At 47.7% G+C, this 20508-nt stretch overlaps 1 protein-coding gene across 1 annotated transcript in view; it reads left to right on the top strand.

The window, feature by feature from the left end:
- LOC142587497 (phospholipid-transporting ATPase ABCA3-like) overlaps window positions 1-20508 on the top strand; it is a 130810-nt gene that overhangs the window by 62935 nt on the left and 47367 nt on the right. Inside the window, exons 9-13 of the mRNA XM_075698551.1 lie at window positions 4860-5112; window positions 12997-13254; window positions 14162-14312; window positions 15120-15313; window positions 17853-18268. Of these exons, the coding sequence (XP_075554666.1) occupies window positions 4860-5112; window positions 12997-13254; window positions 14162-14312; window positions 15120-15313; window positions 17853-18268 (1272 nt within the window). The remainder of the gene's footprint in view (window positions 1-4859; window positions 5113-12996; window positions 13255-14161; window positions 14313-15119; window positions 15314-17852; window positions 18269-20508) is intronic.

Raw genomic sequence — 20508 nt, 5'->3', positions numbered from 1 at the left:
CCATAGCCTTCACTAAGCGACCATGGCGGATACTGCATAAGCGGAAACGTTGCATAAGATAACCCGCTGCATCAGATGCATAAATGGTGAGCATCGCGTTTCTCTGTATAAAAGGGATTAGGCTGCTTCCCTAGTGTCCGTTTAAACTGCGAATATTTTATAGGTAGAAAAGATTGGCGCCGTTTATTGCAAAGGCGGGCGCGTCCTCAGGTTAACGACAGGTTCCCGCCGCCGGGAAATCACCGTTGGTGAACATCAGGCAGCGTCGGTGGCGTGGAGGAAATCTTTAACACGACAGCGTCAAGGAGCTCGTGTCACAGAAAAGCTGGTGTCGGCGGCGTTGGCCGTGAGTGGAAAATCCCGGAAGGCAATTCATAAATAATAACAACTTGGGATTGGGCTGGGTTCGAATCGAACCAGGGTCTCCGGAGTGTGAGACGGAGATGCTACCACTCAGCCATGAGTTCGATGCTTCACAGCGGGACAAAAGCGCCTCTAGTGAATGCGGTGGTGCCTTAGAAACGTGTCGTAAAAAGTTATACTGCGGTGTATATCGGTAATTATGAGCGTGTAAATTACAGAAGTCGCAGTTAAACGAGTAGTGAAGTACGTTTCCGCTACATTTCTTCTGCGCTTGGTGCACACCCAGAGCCATCTTGCGGCAAACACAGAAGATCCCCTCCTCGCAACGTACGGCGCTGCCCCAATAGATGGCGCGCAACTCGCCCGCTTCTCCCCTTCGTCTCGTCAAGAGCATGCCGAGCGAATAAGTGGGCGGTGCGAACGAGGTGCGATAACAGTATCGCGTTCCACTCTTGAAGGCGAAGCTTAAGCGTCCTCGAATTTTTCTCTCCTTCAGAGTCGTGCAAGCCCCAGCTATCTTGCTGTCTAGAGACCGTTGAAAGCATCACAGTGACAGAATCGGTGGCGCAAATGGCGCGAGCTACAGTGCACGACAGAACTGCGTTGACCCGCAAAGTAGAGCCTCGCTTGACTCTCCTCAACACCGACCGATTATCGGTTTGTTGTTCTACAGCAGACATTTATAACCTAAGAAACAAGCTCTGCGTATCCCGTATGCAAGGAAGCAATGCTGTTATGCAAGAAAATGTTCTACAACATATTAATTGCAAATAGAGGTGCCACTCGGCAGTTAAAGCGTTAGTCCGCATGTTTGCCGGCCCTTTCGACCGCTTGCGGCAAGTCATCCCTTTACATGTCCCCTAGCAATAAGGTAGACAGTATTGACTGTCTTAATACGCTCTCTGCCAGTGCGTTTTTTTCTTTTTTTTAAAGCTAGGTGCTATTACCGCTTCGAGATCATTACGAGGTTGTGAATCAGCCAAGCTGTTTCAAAACAACCTTTCAAAGCGAAGTTTTCTTTGCCTCTTAGTTCGGCTTTTCCACTGCTCGCTCGCTTGCTTGCTGGATTGCTTGCACGCACGCGCGTGGCTCAGAGCGTGCATATACTTGGAAGGAGCATGGCAGAGAGAAAAGGCAATGTGAGAAACTCGTTTGGACCTTTGCACCACATCGAACGTGCATAATACCCCCGCAGCTGCCTCTTGACAGCTGTAATTATCCGTGACCCCACTCAAAAGCATTGCAGAAACTGCAGCGCTTGCCTTTCTACAAGCGAGCAAGCTCAGACGGAAGCTACATAGAATGGTGGAAAGCAGGTAGGCAGAGGCGGCGTAGTACAGGTAGAACCGACAGTCTCGAACACAACCCTCTTGACACGCTGTTCTAATTCAAGAGGGGAGGGCGGGATAGGAAAAAGATGACGTGAGAAGGCATAGGAACGCTAATACAATAGAAACGACAGCAGTTGCGGGTAAAGTGATGGTACGGTACAGCACGTTTCTGATATTTCTGAAAAATGAACACCATGCGAATTAGTCAAACGGACCATTGACGTAGGGCGTGCACACGCAAAACCGCAGTGATGCACCGTAGGGTACAGGCGACACTCCGCGCACGTCAAACCAACACTTCTATAGCTCGAGGTCACGGGTTCGATTCCAACCACAGCAGCCATATTTCAACAGGAGCGAAATACAACTTGCTTAGGCACTTCGATTTAGGTGTAAAAATTAATATCCGGAGTCCGGCAATACGCCGTGCCTCACGTAGAGCCCCATAATTCAATTAAGGATTAACACTTATCTCACATTCGATGTGCCATGCGAGGCAATAAATATGCTAAACCCTTTAAGAGATTATAAACAATGGCGCATAACAACGCCTTAAGCAAACACGTCTCCCGGTGCGTTCTGTGTACAAAGCAGACAAACAGCAGTACTGCACGCGGGGTCGCGTTTACCACCAACTCAGCACTCTCACTTTTAATTAAGTGCTGAAGAAATGAAGCATTCCCCTGTGAACATCACCGCTAATTATCGTCCATCAAAGCAAACCGCGCAGAAAACTTCGCTTACATCGATGCCCACAGAGCTTAGGATCCGCATATTTTTTCCAGTCCTTCTTTCTGTACCTTCATCATCAACCTGCTTTTACGCCCGTTGAACGAAGACGTCCCTAGCGATGCCCAATTATCCCTCTCTTCCCTTAGCTGATGTCGACTTGCTTCTGCAAATTTGCTAATTCCATCGCGTCACCAAACCTACCTCCAGCCTCGATTGCGCTTCCCTTCTCTTGTTTTACATATACTTTGCTTCCCTTATTATGTGCCTTAGAAGAACGGGATTTAAAAAGAAAGAAACACAGCGACATCATTTTGGCGGTATGCGTAGTTTTCCATGTCTTCCTACGGGCTATTTGCGAATCTGAGAGCCTACAAACAGTCAGAATTTTCAGAGTGAAGCAGAGGCCGTCACTACCCTTTCAAGCCGCTAAACAATACTGCAAGTACGGCACGGAAAACAAGTTTTAATCTAACCACAACCGTGACGGCTCACCGTGTCACAAATAAAGAACTATCTCGTGTTTGTGACAGCAGAGAATGCTTCAGGTTATGTCGAATAACTTCGCTCTCTTCTTTTAAAGAATCAGCTCGTAAGGGAAACACTTGATGAGTTGAGCACAGGACATAGCTAAAATTTATTTGCACTTTATGGGAAAGAAACAGGTGTTTGAGCAGCAGGTGTCTCCTGTAATAATCGGCTTCACACAAAAGCACACCGCCATGTTGGAGAGCGCTAGGTGATGGATGTGAGGTTATTTGATGGGCAATTGACGCTGTTTGTCGTGCAGAGAGAGACAGCTGCTTCTAAGTTCAGGGATCAAGCTTTACAGGATCGTCAGGAGCATCCGGGAGTTCCAGGCGCGTATGCGTGAACATAGGGTTTATACTACACACGTAGCCAACAAGCACCCTTATATGCTTACTGAAGCTAATTCGTCCTGGCAATTTCGTATCACATAGAGGACTATCTCGACATCATATGCTCACTTTAAATCTAATAAATATCAAAAGCTCTCTGAACTTAAACATTGAACTGAAGATGCAAATCGGATTAGGTCTAGAACACAAACTTATTTCATTTATCATCATTCCTACAAGTATTTTTTTGCGGTGATAGCCGTAGACTTCCTGGCCACAACTCTGGAACTGCAAGCAGGAGCGACAAACGGTGTGCGGCTCTCATAGTGGCACAGCCGTCCATCAACACCTGCATCCTCGAGAAAGCATATTTAGAAGTCGCACTTCTTGACCGACTGTGGCTATATTATCGTTTACTCCGGAATTGTCTTCGCCATTTGCTTTCGGTGTCTTCGCCGCGCAGTGCACCCTTAAGCCAGTTACCTTTCGTATAAATTGACTTTATTGCTTTACTTTAACATTATTTGTAGGAGACATGGTGCTTAATTCGGCCCGCTTAATTCCGTTCTGGTACACTTGAAAACCCGCGCACCTTTTGGTTCATTTCAAGATATTATTGCCTCCAAGCCCTAGCAGCACCACGATTATAATCATATAAATGGGCGTGCCTTCGGCACTCCCTCGTCCCTCACCAAAGCAACCATCTTTAGCTGCCGTAGCAGTTAAATGGATATTTATCCTCCAACCGAGCACAAATAAGGGAGCATGAATCGTGAGTTTGGCAAATAGCTGAGGCGGCCGAATTCCGAGGGGGAAAACACGTAAAAACGCTCTTTTTACCATACTTGCGGTACACGCTACATAACCCCGGGCTGTCCAAAACTATATCCCGAGCCTCCTATCACGGCGTTTCTCAAAGGCAGATTGTGGCATTGGGGATTGTCGACCCACGTATAGCAGAGGGGCTGTCATTCAGACCGCATTGGCGATATGCGCATTCAAAACCAAGTCGTTTGGATGCAACGTGTCGGTGCAGAGAGCACAAGTTCTTACGGCAGCACACCGCTTACAAAATTTAGCTAAATGCACTTAGCACCAGAAGCGTGTCACTGAAGCATCGGAAACTGAACACGAAAAACATTCACCGATGATTACAAGATTTCCTAAGGCGGTATTTGAGCTCAGCTCTATACGTGTCTTAATTTAGTGATATATTGGCTGGCGAGGACTGTATATGGCGCGCGGCACGTTGCAGACGGAGCCAAATATATCGCGGCTCCTTCGCTAACCTGGAGATCGGGAGAGGCAGCGCGACAGAGATCCCAGACGACGCGCGCTACTCTGACGCCATCTTGGAACCATCGTCGCCGCACTACGCTTTTCTTCTCACGCGTTCAGCATAACCTCCTCCTTCGCTTTCCTCCTCGCGTCTTTCATCCTACCCTACGCTACCCGTCCGCTCTTTCATCATTCGCTGTGCTCGTTCGTTCTGTTACGCCGACGCCGACACTCGCCGCAGCAACGGGTGCCTAGAAGCTGCGCTCTAATGCTACCGTCATCGCTGGTCTGTGCGCAGGCACGGGCTACCATATGGATATCGGCAAGCGGCTGCACCGATGCGACGTGCAGGGCATCATCATGGTGGTGAAGACGTACGTGCCCACCGTCCAGCTGGTGTCCGAAAGCGCCGAGGTGCTGCGCCTGTCTCTCGGGGTGACCTCGTCCGAGGGGTTCGTGGACATGTTCAAGGTGCTCGAGCGCTTCCGTTCCAAGCTGGGCATAGTGGAAATGAGCGTGTCCGTCACCACCATGGAAGACATTTATCTCAGGTGTGCGTTTCGTCCAAATCCAGATAGTGAGTGTTTAGAGTACAGAGAAAGGTAAGAGGCAGGTATTGTGGTCGTTAATTTTTACAATCGGGGTCTGCTGCGCAGCAAGCAGTGCTTGAAATTTCCGGCTGGTGGGCGTAGCCATCTTTTAGGCACCTTCAGATAGCGCGTTCTACTTGATGTAGCAAGTTCGCGCGCATCTTGCGCATTATTTATTTTTATTGAACATCTTAGCATCCTTTGAAGAATTACGGTATCCATACAGGTCTAGATGTGCAACAGTGTTAGCATAAACAAAAGAGTCTGAAGATTGCCGTAAGCGCCGTAATAAACCGGGGTATTTAATACATTTTAACAATTTATTCCGCCTTCCATTCTTAAATCACAAAGAACACGATACACGGCGGCTGCTGGATGAATTTTTTTTGTGTCGTGAGCAATGAAGGGCACGCTGAGGAGCAAGGGCGTTATCAGAAATATTATTATAGGTCAATCGTAACCGTTCTAACAAACAATCAAAAATGTTCCACGTCGCAAAGTGCTCAGTAAATGAATTGGGTATTTCGTTTTATGTCTTCAGCGATGGACCTATGCTCTCGCTGTGAATCGTAAAACGCTTCTTTAACTCATGTCTCCGCTCCACCCACTCGTACTCTTGCGCGCTGAGGCGACTTACGAATCTCAATTCTATTTAATCAGCATTGACTCCCTTCACGTAAGATTAATTAGCCTGAAATGGAGTTGCACAGTGATACAATATTCGTGCGTGCTTCACAGGGCTTTTCTCTAGAGGAGTACCTTTCGTCACATCTTCGTGATAGGCGCACACAGCTATGGTTCACGAAGGCCAAAGCGCTCGCGTGAGTGCATGCACATCAATTGAGCTAATTATTATCTTTACATCGCCTGCCATTCTGGGCACCAGGCCTCCGAATTTTTCGCGAGGTGCTCATAACATGATCTGCTGTTTAACAAGAGGTGGCGATTCTTTCGGCCAATATGAATAATCTCACTACTCGTGCAAAGCACTGCTGTAGATAAAATCGCGTGTTTTTCCGGATGGATGGTTCCCGCACATGTGATATACTACTTACGGAACTTAAGCCGCCGCACCAAGGTCATTAACATTCAATTAGTTTGCAGTTGCCGTCCAGTGTCCTTGAAAGCTGGACGCACATTTGTGCTCTGACTTTAGCGCCCTAAACGTGTCACACAATATGCGAAAACAACTGTGGGAGCTTTCTGATTAAGCTACATTGTTTCTCGTACCAACCTCAAGTCTAGTTTCTGAGCTACCCACAACTATTCCTTAGGCTTTCCTTAGCACTGCAGTGCCCATATTTGCATTTTGTGGCATCAAATAGACTGCTTACACGCCCTGACGAAGCCCAACGTAGAGCAGTAGCAGCTGAACATGAGCACGGAAGCAGTTTATTACACGAACATGTGGTGCTACCACTACTTCAGTGCTCGGTGATTCGCGATGAGGAAGGGTTACAGGACCGACGCTTCCGTCATGTTCCCCGCTAATTTGGGAGATAAGTATATACAGATCAAATATTTGCAGAATTCTATACCCTAACAATGTTTTTTTTTTAACTTCAGCAAGCATGACCCACTAGTGGAACAGCTGTTCAAATATACGCAATAAGATATGCCGCCTTGTAACTCTTAGGCCACTTACGAAATAACTTTCGGTATACTAGTATTAACAACACCAAATCGTATAGGGGGCCATATATTATGCGGTGTTCTGCAGGAATTACTTATTGGGCCAGATTTTCAAAAGCGAGTGCGTTCCTTGGCTGTTACCGCCTCTTTGTGCGCTGCAAAATTGCAGCGCGACTGGCTGCTCAAGGCAGTCGAAGCAAGCAAAAATACCATGGCTCGCGCCACCGTAAGGCACATGCTAAAAGCGCTCAGCAAGGTAAGTATACATTCATTGAAATGATCCATTACAACACACAGAGCAGCATACGTTTCCATAAAGAACAAGCTCAAAACAAGCATCCCAATCATCCATACAGCATTGTGTAGCCCGCTCAGCAGTTGTATGGGTAGTTTTGCAGCCGCTTCGCTGGTCATCCAATTTCGGAGGGTAGGGATGCTGAGTCACCTTTTTACCCACTTGTGGCTGCTCTCTCAAATAATGTGACTATTTTCTGTTTTTGTCCAGCGCGCTTCTTTTTGCCGAGTAAACGATGAAATCGGGTCAGACTAGTATTGTAATAATTAACTCTTCCTATTTCTGTTTTTGTCCAGCGCGCTTCTTTTTGTCGAGTAAATGATGAAATCGGGTCAGAATAGTATTGTTATAATTAACTCTTTCGTATACGCTGGTCTAAGTACCCAAAATACAAGCTCTATGGTAGCTCGGAAGTTTCATCTACTCTATTTAACAAAAAATGCAATTACTCTTTTAGAACTATGTTCAAGGGATGGAGTAGATGGCTATAAATTATTTCGAACAAAACTTTATCGAATGCACGAAAATGCTCTCTGCATTGACGGCGAGAACTTCGTAAAAGCCCCTGGGGGTATATTTGTTTCCAGCAGAACTTTTTGTTGGGCTAGTTGGTGCATGTTACTGAAGGACTAATGCGCCAAACCGACGACACAAGAAGAGACACGGACGAGCGCTCGTCCGTGTCCCTTCTTGTGTCGTCTGTTTGGCGCCTTAGTACTTCAGTATATTTTTTTTCGCGGCAGCGAAGCCATACACCGATACTGTTGCGCTAAACGAGTAATAAAATGTCACGGTTCGTGAACCACTTCGATCTATCTGTTTCATCTACTGCTTACAGGTCCCCCCAAGAAAAAAAAAATCCCGGCCAATCGGTGGAGTGATACGCTGTTCGATCGGCCAACAGCCGTCGTCAGACTTGTGAATTCGCTGCCTCCGGCAGTAGGTTTAGCTCAGACACACATATAAATATTCCAGTTCCGTGCACCATTAATTCATTGCACAACGAAACTAAAGGGAAAGCGCTGTCCTTGTGATGCGCCTGAATATATGGCACATGCGCTCAGCGAAGAGAAAACAAAGCTATGCACGGAATGCCTTACATGATAGCTCGGTGAAGACCCGTGCAATCACATGATCCCTCCTGTCTAATGCATTCTTTAGCTGCCTTCCCACGATGCTTGATCTTTTTCACTGCTGATTGCTCTCTATCTGAATGGACGCACTCCGCCTTTCCTCGCGCGCGAACTCTGCGGCCATGTAGAGCCTGCAGCATTGCAATCAAGGGTATCCTGTGAATGGAATGTTCCCCATTTCGGGGTCATTTTCAACCGTCCTTTTACACAAAAGAGAAAAAGGGAGGCTTCGCGAGGTTGTAGGGAATATCCGTAACGGTGGAATTCCTCTTCGATGTCTAAAACATGGCGCTCAGGATACGCTTTTGGCTTCTGCAATAGTTTCCGGAGCATGCTGCACGGAAATACATAGCCTTGGAGGTTTGTTCTTGTTAATTATATGGAGCGATTTCTTGTTCACTCTGGGTGTCAGACTCGGAAGCCACATATGCACACTATTTTACAGCACGTGGAATGCGTAATCGTAAACCGATATCGTAGTGTAACCCATTATTGTTTTGTCATAAACGGGCAACAATGTGCACTGGCAAGCCACGAGCATCCAATCCAATCCAATAAACAAAAGAGGAGCAGAGGGCCGGCAATCTAGTGCTTTGTTGCTCGTGTCGCTCGTGCTGTGTTGCATCAGTTGTTTTGTCAGAAATCATGGGCTCCGATGACATTATAGATCAGGACTCCGGACCGTGAGTTCCTAAAGTGGAAAAACAAACGAGAAAAGAATCCGTGGACCTGTTTCGATTAGAGTGGCTCGGCCTGTCGAAATTTAAAGGTTGGCCTGTAGTGGGCACAACTACAGACGCAAAGTGCAAAACCTGCGGCGTGGTGATCAAGCGCAGTAAGAGCGATGTTCTCAAGTGTGGCAAAACTGCGAAACGACTGGACGCTATGTGATCGATCGGTGGCAGGCTGTCGATAAAGGCTATTTTTGAGGGAGCCAATTCTGAAAAGGTCCCAGTCAAGACAGCGGAGATTAAACTTGCAGCCTTCTTCGCAACTCACAATGCCGCTTGTGAAGTGCTGAATCAGTGAGTGCCGCTGTTAAAAGAAATTTCCCAATCTAGACTACTAGATAAGATAAAATACTAGATCAAGGTTACTTTAAGGTCGCCGACAACGGCAGCTAAAAGGATTTCATGCTTAAAAACATAGCTTTTAAAGCTTTTCAGTACTCGCTGGCTAACGATGGTGACCTGTGTGAACAGGTTGTTGGAGCAGTGGGCTGCTCTGGAAATGTTGTTCGCTGCACTCGTGGAGAACACGCTAGGGAGTGCAGATCGATGCCTTGACACCATGATAAGCCGTTACAATAGGGCATGCCTCTTTTCTCTCAGGTTTTCTCTAACTAGCATGGCAATCTTCAGTCGTCTGTTTGGGTCAGAGAAAATGCTCACACATACTCGGCGTCAAGATAGACGCTTATAAAGAGCTTTCTGGCGAATCTTGTCACAACAAGAAAGCTGTATAGGAAGGGCTGCGACATGATTGAGAACAACCCTGGCACATACGTTCAAGTTGAAGTCGGTCTAGGAAGTGAACGTGAGGAGCAGTTGATGTGATTGAAGGGGACACCAGAGGAAAGGGTGAGCTCATAAAGAGGTGCCTCTAGTTTTATGTCACCGCAGTTGATCAAATGAAGTCACCGTTCCCCTACAAAAACCAGCTGATAAAAGAAACGTCGGTTCTTCAGGCCGATCTCGCTTTATCGTATCACACCCGCGAACTGGTTTTATCGATCTCTGAGCAAGCAAAAATCTTTGCAGAAAGATTGAAGAAACAGGAATGAACTTAGCTTCCAGCCTCTCTTTCAGAAGCACAGAAAGCTTCTCTTTGCGGAATAAATACGGATGTCATGTGGAAGGAAATTAGAGAAATTAAAGAGTTCAACGGTCAATCAATGTAGCGAAGCTCGCGCAACTGTGCCTATGTATCCCACATGCAAACGCAGACGCAGAGAGGATTTTCTCGTGGGTGAGTGACGCGAAAACACGCAAACGCAATACGCTAGGCAGTGTTACACTTAACTCGTCAACGGTGGCGCGTTAACAGCTTCAAGGTGACACCGAGCACCTCAGCCATCAGACCAAGAACACTCAAGTGAACCAAACGCCAAGTCAAACAGACCACTCGAGGCATCGGTTTAATGTCGCTCATTTTCCCAAGTTGGCCGACTTTTTGTAGTCATTGTGCTGTGCTACTTAATTATATATAGATATATATGTAATTGCTTGCTTTGGTAAGATGTTTATTGGCGGTGTCCTTCAAGGATGCTACGAGCTCGAGGAACGGCGAGGCAGCGCGAGGCACCGTCTTGTAAGACAACAGCAGCACGAGCAGAACTAGCCGAGCATTGGCGATGCTGCTGGACGGAGGCGCGTTTTTTTCACAATAGCCCCCGGAGAAAAAGAGCCATCTTGGCGGCCTAAGAGATCGGAGGCAAAGGGTGATAGTAGGGCTTGAGACTCGCCAGGTGGACGAGGTCACGTCCACGCCGCCGCATGTTCTCAGATTGAGAAAGTGACTCGATGAGGAAATTCCCTCGGAGCGCTCACTCCCAGTGAAAAAGCCAGCCATACAAAAGACCCTGCGGTATACGTGGGATTTGAAAGCGAGTCAGCGCGGCTTTCCTTCTGGAGCTGTTGTTGTGGTGATCTAAAGATGCGCGCAAGCTGGCGGCACTCTTCGGCTTGTCGGGCAGCTTGGTACCCAGGTGGGCACTCGAAAACCTCAGGACGGTATGGAAGAATGGTGTCGGTGGTATGCGAAGGCTGTCGTCCATACAAGACGAAGAATGGTGAAAGTCACGTAGTTGCTGGTATCGCGGTGTTGTATGTGAACGTTACAAAAGGAAGTTGCGGTCCTAGTTAACGCGATCAGATGCCACGTACAGCGCGAGTGTGGTTAAACCATTCTGTGAGCCCGTTATTCTGTAGGTAGTATGCTGTGCTCGTTCGATGAATGATGTGGCATTCCGAAAGCAGAGCTTTGACGACTTCGGAAAGGAAGGCATGACCTCTATCATTGAGGTGTACCCGAGGTGATGCCATGTCGAACGTTGAAGCGATGTAGGAGGAAAGAAGCTATATCCTTCCCGGTAGCATTTACTAAGGAGCACTTTCGGCTTAGTGCGTCAAATAGCCCACAGCAATGTAATCAAGAGTTCGAGGAAAACTCGTCTGGTCGGAATTCCTCATTAAAAGAAAAGGAACCGAGACATTTCGGCTCCCATACGGGGCCTTGTTGTTCTTTGAAAGGGTGTCTTGTTCACAATATTTATTGTGAACAAACCCTCCGTATAGGAGCCGAAACGTCTTGGTTACTTTTCTTTTAATGCTTTTATTTGGCGTCCGTTTTACCCTTGACTAGTCCACAGCAACTGTGATCCGCCTATTGCCATCCAATGTCATTAGAACACGGTTGTAGAGGTCAATGCCGACGCGGTCGAAGGGTTTGGCAGGGCACGGAACCGGCTGCAAGGCGCCACACGCGTGTAAAGGTGGTAATTTGTGACGTCGACAGTCAGGGCAGCACTGAACAAACTTTCGTACAAAAGCGTGCTTTCCCTGTTGCTAGTAGCGATTGGAATTATGTTCGCATTGGTTAAATACTCGGGTGTCGCCACATTGCGGATAGTCGCGAAAGAAGGCACATATCTGGGACCTTAAGCGGCGGTAAATGATCAGTAGCTATCTACGACCTTCGGAAACGTAGTTGCGTCGATAGAGCAGCCGATCATGAATGGCGAAATGAACTGCTTGGCGTCGGATGGATCGGATACAGGGATGGTGAATGAACTAGAAAGGTAGGCGAAAAGAAAAACGATCCACGGGTCAGGGCGTTGTTCGGTGTCGAGTGAGTGAAGATCAGGAGACCACATGATGGGAGTGCAAGTGGTTTCACAGGCCGAGTCAAGAGGTGGAGGTGAACCGGACAGGGCGTCTGCGTCAGTGTGCGTACGTCCGCGGCGGTCGACGATGCGACTATTGCACTCTTGGATTGAGAGTACCCAGCCTACTAGGCGCCCGGGTGGATCTTTCAACGTGGCGAGCCAATAAAGCAAGTGGTGAACCCTTACTACGTCAAATGGGCGGCCGAATAAGTATGTGCGCAACTTGCCAAGTGAACCAACTAGAGCCGAGCACTCTTTGTCAGTGACGCTGTAATTGGCTTCTGCATTTGTCAGCGTACGACTCGCATCCGAATACGTCGTCGCAGCGACGACGTGTTCCGAACAGCCGGGTTCTCGTTGCGCAAGGACGGCGCCAAGACCAACCACGCTGTTGTCTGTATGTACTTCAGTTGCAGCAGTCGGGTCGACACGGCGAAGAATAGGTGGAGAGGTAAGTAGGCGACGCAGCGTAGCAAGCGCGACGTCGCGTTCAGGAGACCGGGAGGAGACGTCCGCGGTATACCGCGTTGGATCTGAGTCAAGGGTGACATGATCGATGCAAAATTTCGTACAAAGTGCCGGAAATATGAGCATACGCGTACAAAACTATGTTCTTTGATCTTAGTGGGCTTCGGGAACTCGGCGACAGCACGCCTTATACACCGGCTACGGCTGATACACATTTCCTTCTTCCCAACTCGGGAAAAAGGGGCACTGCTACTTGTACAGAGGTGCGACTTAAGAGTACGGAAAATGGGGTCCGTATTTATGCTGCAATAAATGTCAAAATCCTTGGAGTCGATGTAGAAAGTCGTCGTTGAAACACCTGACGTGTCGAACAGATGCGCGCAAAACTCTCTCCGCTCAACCGGGCCACTGCAATGACGCTACGGCCGCAGGATCGCGGACGAGATGATGGAAGAGCACGCGGAGAGCATGACGGCCGCGGGCGCGGTGCCTACGCACGAGCCCGTGGACGTGGCCGCACTCCGGGACAATTGCGACGGGTGCGTGTGGCGCAAGTCCACGCTGCAGTGCCTGGTCGCGCTGGTCCGCAAACGCTGCCAGTACGCTCGTCACCAGTGGACGCTGCCGGTGCTCGGGATATTCGCGCCGGCCTTGCTGCTCGCGTTGCAGGGATACCGGGAAGCAAGAAAGTGAGTCGATGCCGCCTGGCCCAGTTACGCAGCAAAGAATGAACTGCACTAATAGTTCGTTACCGCTCTCAAGCAACCATTCTGAGGCCTTTGTACCGAAGCACATGGTAACGACAGAATGGAGATAAAAGTAAGCATGACGAAAAATTCAATACCAGTGTCACGCGCTCCCCTGGCGCTGACAGCTAAACCAAAGGTCATCAGAACGCGCTTGCTGAATCTGCTCATTGGGGCAATCTCGTGGAAGAGAGCCAATATGGCTTACAAATTTCAGTCATCTTTCATTTCAACGGTCATCGAAAGCGAGCGCGGCACTTAGCTGAAAAACTACACGGCAATTGGGATTGCGAAGAATAGTACAATTGTATGGTTAAGGCGAACAAAAGAAAAAAAAAACAGCAAAGGTAGCGAGGCACGGCGACAATTTATCCATGCAAGATAGTTGCTGACACTAGCTTAAAGAATATTTTTAAGGAGCTTTGCAATAAAACATTCAAATACGTTCTCTATGATACGCCCAGTCGAACCACAGAGCATTCGCAGCTGTAACTGAGCCACGCAGAAAAAAGCAGTGCTGCCCAGCGGAGCATTGCGGCACATTTAGTTGTGTATATAATAAATAAACAACTTACTGCAGTGTACAGTAGACAAACTGCACTGGAGGGAACACGAAGCTCATAGTTGGCGCACCTTGGCTTCAGGATGAAAAGCTGGCATACATGTGAAAGGGCATGCAATATGAGAAGCATTTGTTTTGGATACGCTCAATAAGAAAATTGTTGTAATTCGACTGAACAAGCACACTCTACTGGGAAGAAGCAGGCGGGCGTAAAGTGATTTTTCTATGGTTTATTATTGTGGAATTTCCATACACAGCTCTCACGCCTCTTCCATGACCGTGGCACAGCACGCAGGCAACTCTCAACCTGGCGGACGTGTACTCTTACGACATAAATGCGATGTACAACTTCACCGTAGCCTCCATGCTGACGTCTGACGAGGAGTCCTTGTTAGTATCGCAGTACTTCCGCCAACTCATGGAGGAAAAGACCGCCGAAGTAAGCTTTCCATCAAAGTCGGTTTTATTTAGCTTTGCACGAATTCGCAGAGTGTTTGTGGTTCCCAGCCAGGGCATTGGCCTGAGGGGACGGACGTAATCCCTGCCTCCAGTGAAATCACGACCATTAGGCATTAAGACAATATGTAAATTTCAATGTGCCGTAAGGTGTTACCTAACGCCTTTAGTTATTTCGGTGAATTACTCATATATGCATTTCAATTTGTTGCGCATGTAATGTTAGCCTCTTCAAGCAGTTCAAGTATTGTAATGGCGTTATCTACCACCGGCGATTCTTGCGCTACTTTTATACTCTAAAAACAGTATACATTCGCGCACGTGATTTACAATCGACGTGCCGCGTCGCGGAGTTGCAAAAGAAGAAATCAAATAAGAATAACACTTGTCAGTCCTTAGGAGCAAGCAAGGTAGATTAGCAGAAGGTACCATCCTCTGTACATAGATATGTAATTTCGTTGTGAGATACTGCCACTGAGGGTTCACTCGTGCAATGACCATTGGCTTATAGCAGGGACCTCAACTATCACGTCCGTCGATCGCTTGCACGTTTCGCAACGGCTGCAGTCTGATAAAACAACACGATGCTTCTTAGCAATGTCGTTTTCGTCCAACCGACTCTGCTCTTGGTCGCCCATTCAAACTTGGGTCTGCTTGCACCTCTCAGTTGAAGTGTATGATCTACGCTTTTCTCACTGCTGTCCTGCTGTCAGCAGTGGGGCTATAAAAATATAATCCCACTGCGTGCTACAACGAATTCATGCGTGGTCCTTGCACTCCGACCTCACAGGTGACACGTGTTCGTGACGTCACGGACTACCTGCTAGAAGTTGGCACTCGCAGCTTCGACGAGTACAACAAATATGTGGTGGGCGCCAGCTTCCTCCTTGTCGGCAAAAAGAGATCCGCACGCCAAGACCCAAACGAGGGAGTCGTCCAGCTGGGACTCTCACAGGATTATGAAGGCAGGCTGGTGATTGCCTGGTACGCTGTTGCGACGTTTATTTTGATGGCGGTATACTTGTATGAGGCCCGCCTTGGAATGACACCTTGGCTTGGCGTAACACAGATCGCCGCGTGATATTTATTAGTTGGCTCCGCGCACCCCAAACACATTTCCACATAAAAGAAAAATTGAAAAAAGTGTTTTCTTTTATTTTTCCCATAACGAATATGCACTCGTGAGGGACCAAAAAGCCAATAAAGTGTTGTTCCAATAAAACTTTCTGCTGTACAAAGTTTTTAGTTAATAATTCGCTTTCTGAACAATCCACAACATTGCGCCAGCTTGTCAAAAGCACTCCGCTCCTAAAATAGAATTGCGAAATATCAATGATGGCGTAAGAAAAAACGATGCATTGGATTTGTAGTATTACCAAAAGTTTAGTAAACGCGATTATATTGCGAATGGTGAAAGTTGCAATGACAGCCTCAAAGAAGTACAGACCAATTTATTGAGAACTGAAACCGCAGCTACAATTTTTACATCACTGCGTATACCTTATTGAACTGGCCACCCTGCTTCGTTCAGCCAATTGACTGCTGCGACGCAGCGCCACCGCCAAAAATTGATACCCACTTAGAAACTCAGCGCGCCATAAGGACTATTTCTACGCCGACAGTAAAGGACGGGGGTCAAAAGCATTGCGTAATGAAAAGTCGATGAGAAAAATATCTCCCTCACAGGTCAAACAACGCTATTTCACCCAGCGCGTGAAGTTCAAAATGCAAGATATCATAAGTCATTAGTTATACTGGGTTATGTGACCCAGCAAAGAAAAGATAACCCCTACCAGAAGAAAAAAAGATCGGTTAGTGTAACTTGCAGATGTCGTATGAGCATGACAACGGTATCAAATGGTACCTCTTCACGCTCAAGAACAAGTTGCAATAGTAAAAAAAACAAAACAAGGAATGCAATTCAATGTAAGTATGACTAGCCGCATGACTAACCTCGCGTCATCGTCACCTCGTACCATTTGTCACCGCACAGTTTCAAAGGAGATGCCACTAAATAATATTCATGATCGGGATGGAGGAAAGCCGGATCGAAGAACGAAGGAGATAAGAGAGCCGCCGGCTTCGCTAGTGTTCTCCCGAGCAGGCTTTCGCGCGACGTCAAGTAGGTTGTCAATCAGGTACAGGGTAACATCACGCGTAAGGAGGACAACCACGAGTCATCAGAATGAAAGTGAGAAAAACAGAGAAAACAAATTGGATGCAGATGATGGGAACAAGAAATAGCATTAAAATTTACAAGGATGGCATAAGAAGAATTAGAAGGAAAAATCTGCGCAATGATACAAAGGGAGGTGGCTCTCTATTTGAGGCTCGAGATGGCTTACTATTTACAGAAACATCTCGGCGCTAATATTCGTCACAGGATGAGGTATACGTCTGCGGCTTGAAAAAAATATGGAGACAGCTGTGCACATGGTCATGGAATGCCATGGTATTCAACCAACAAGACCCGTAGTAAACGTCCACGTTTCAGAAGTTCTGGGAATTGGCAAAATGTGAAAACATCCGTGTACTTATATTTAGGTGCACGTTAAAGAACCCCAGCTGATTCAAATTTCCGGTGTCCTCCACTACGGCGTGCCTCATAACCAGAAAATGGTTTTGGCGCGTAAAACCGCATAACTTTTTTTTTTAAGTTCTGGAAATTAAATCGGCAGGCGCAGTAACTAGTTAGAGAGGAGAAGAGGTGGGAGGGGGGTGGTCGATATAAACACGAAGCTGAGAGTATTGGTGGAGAAAAGCAGCGAATCGATAGGACAGGATCCGTTACGGGCATGCGTATCTAAACAAGGCATATATAGAGGATTTGGCGTAACGTGAAAGGGCAAGAAGGGATCAGAGAGTGTGGGTGCTAAACAACACAAAGTCGGCGTGATTCCACCTGAAATACAATAATAATAGGATAACATACGAATCAATAATGAACTTGTAAAGGAAACGTAAATAGACGGAATGTACATACATAAACATTTTATCATCGAATCATTTCAACCATCACGGACATCGACCTTATCTACTACAGCTTCGACACTTGTTTGGCGCTTTCTTTTTATATGCCATTCTTATATGTTCATATTGCAGATATGGGACATGCCTTATATGATATATGGGAACATACGGGTCTATATATGGTTTGCCCGCTTGGAAAAACTTCTTTAATTCTGGGGTCTTGCGTACCAAAACCTAGATTTCCTAGAGACGCGCCGGGGTATAGGTAGATTCAGGATAAATGTTCACACCTGGGATTCTTTAACGTTCATCCAATGCCCACTACACTGGCGTTTTGTATTTAACGCCCAACTAAAGGCGGGCCCCCTGGCGAGGACTGAGATTCCGCTACCTCGTGCTTGGCAGCGCATGGCCGTAACCACTAAGGTACTACCGCTGGTACTTTTTGCGTCCATATGTGATAATTGCTCGTGTGGCGCATATTTTTCGCGATAAATCTTCCCAGCGCACATTACAGAAGCATGTCTCGAAAGCACAGAAAGTGTCGTCGCAGGTACAGCGGTGAGTTCTACCACAGCGCCATCATTGCCTTGAACCTGGTCCACACGGCGCTGCTGCGCTGGACCGTGGGCGACGACACGGCGGCGATCAAGCTCCGGGTGCGGCCCCAGAAGAACCTGGAGGAGTCTGTGGAGTACGACAAGGACTCACCCGAGGTCATCCAGCGGCAGTTGGAGCGCTTCACGTTCGGAGCCATGTCCCTGGCCACGATGACCGCCGCCTGCGGCCTGTTCCCCGTCGCGGACCGTGTGAGCGGCTGCCGCCAGCTGCAGCTGCTCACGGGCCTCTCCGTCCGCGTCTACTGGCTGGCAAACTTTCTCTTCGACTACTTCCTCTACACATTGTCCACCGGATGCATCTGCGGCATCATGCTCTTATTCTACGGCGCTTTCTTCCAGGAAATGATGCGTGAGTTCGTATACGGCTTCGTCGGCCCATCTTTTCACAGGGCTTTTTTTGCCAGATTACGCGAATATTCGCCCTCTTGGAAGTGACCACCCTTATGAAAATACAGAAATTCTGAAGATTGTGCAGTAATGCGTAGCATTATTTGGCTCGGCTGCGACTTGGTATTTGCTTAGTTTTGCTTAATTGCTTTTCCTAGCCTATGCGTGTCTACCCATAGGCTTTCTGGTAGGAATGCATACTTAGGCTTTAGTCGAGGATGGTCAGGTTTCCTCGCCGCATCCGGCTTGTTCACTGCAATGCTACTCATTGAACCGGAACACCGGGCACGAGCGCACCTCGGTGGAGCAGAGTGGTCGAAAAGGAACACCAGCTGCTGCAGTACAGCGTGAGGCGTTTCGTGAGTGGAGAGTACATCGCCGCGTTATTGTGTCACTGTCGCTGTCGCTCTCGCAAGCCTGTGTTACTGTGCGCGGTCCTTGTCTACGCAAGCTTTCGTCTGCATTCTGACTGCTCCTCGGTAAGGCCCACTGAAGACGCGCCAAGCGTCTCAATGCGGTCGCTTGTCCGCCAAGTGTAACTGCTGCGGTGGTCTAGCAGTACAGCATCCACCTCCTATGCCGAGCTCAAATCCCGTTGCCACCGGATCCCACCGGTTTTTTTTTTTTTAACGAGTAGAGATGTTCCCTGGCTTGGTGCTCGGCTCTCGTTAGGGCTCACATCCGGAATAGGGGGCGCAATAGAGATTTACGAGGTGTCTCTCGGCGCCGAGTTGTCAAACCACAGACCGAACCACAGGCGCCCCTGTTGAGGAGCGTCCGCCGTGGCTGTAGGTGGCAAACGCTGCCGCCGTTCACCTAGTGGTTAAAAAGGTGCAAAATTGCTGCCCGCCTCATGCGCGGACATTGCGGGACCTTAACGCTTGGAAAGGGGTATTTGTATCCAACCCGACGGCGCGTCCACGCCTGATAAACTGTATTTGGAGCGCCAAATGGGAAATGGCCTCCATGGAAGCGGCCCCAAACATCAATTTTTTTTTTTGCTCACGAGGATTTCGATGGGAATTACGGGCGCAGGCTCCTTTCGCAAGCGTATCACCCCTGAAGTACGCTGAAAACCAAGCCGGGCTGCACTTGTGCCCCAGTCAGTGGGTTCCCGGCGGTGGTGTGACTTCATAACTCGAAAGACACTCACCAGCGTTGAGTTTGGCATCGGGCCACTCCAAAATCTCAAGTTGGCCCACACTCAAATTTCAAGTTGGCCCACACTCAAATTTCAAGTTGGCCCATCCCCAAATTTAAGTTGGCTCATCTTCAAATTTCTCTTGACCCTCCCCAAATTTCAGTTGGCCCAGCCCCAAATTTAAGTTCGGTCACCTTCAAATTTGAAATCGGCGCACCCCCAGCCCACGTTCAAATTTGATGCTGCCACCCCCCAGCCCCCCATTTATTTTCGCCCATGTCCAAATTTCGATTTCGCCGACCCCCAAAGTTGAAGTTGGCCCACGCCCATTTTCCAGTTGGCCCACCCTTACTATTATAAGCTTCCTCATGCATTTTCTAAGGAACCATACATCTCCATAGCTATTATCTATTTTACCTTTAAGTTCTTTATCTCTTAAATGCTACGAGTCATCTACATTTGCACTATCGTAACGATTAAATCTTTTAACTTTGCAAATTCCGCATTTTTGGGCACATGCAAGGCATTACATTTTTCCCGTGACAGGGCTGGGGAGCTCGCCAAGTAATGCTTGCGTAATAAGAAATCGCTGACAGGTGACCTGTTTAAAGAGGGTATGAAACAGTTCAAAAGCTTTAGGGGTCTGGTATGCCGTCTGCACGAAACCTACGGAGACATAGCATTCACTTCACTACACCTGCCTTAGGCTGTAACGCACTTTATTGTATGGTGGCTTCAATCTTTTTCAACGTTCATTCGGAGACTGTTATGCAAAATATGTATATGAAATATTAATTCAAGTGCCACATTTTCATGAAAGCGGTTAGTTAACTTCTCGATGACAGCTTTCTAGAAAATTGAATATTATTTGACATAGCCTGTTGTATCGCCACAGACAACGAAAAAAGAAAGAACGTCAAACCTGTTTGGGATACCATAAAATGACGAGGAATTCCAGAATGCAGTGCAAGAGTTACCACTCGCCAAACAATGTTGCATATGCCTTTTTCTCACCCACCCCACCCTCTTGCTCGGTGTCACGCTCGCGGGATTTTGCGAAT

This window comes from Dermacentor variabilis, chromosome 7, assembly GCF_050947875.1.
Source record: "Dermacentor variabilis isolate Ectoservices chromosome 7, ASM5094787v1, whole genome shotgun sequence".
NCBI lineage: Eukaryota > Metazoa > Arthropoda > Arachnida > Ixodida > Ixodidae > Dermacentor > Dermacentor variabilis.
Note: the sequence above shows the minus strand (reverse complement) of the source record. Positions and strands in the feature narration are given on the sequence as shown.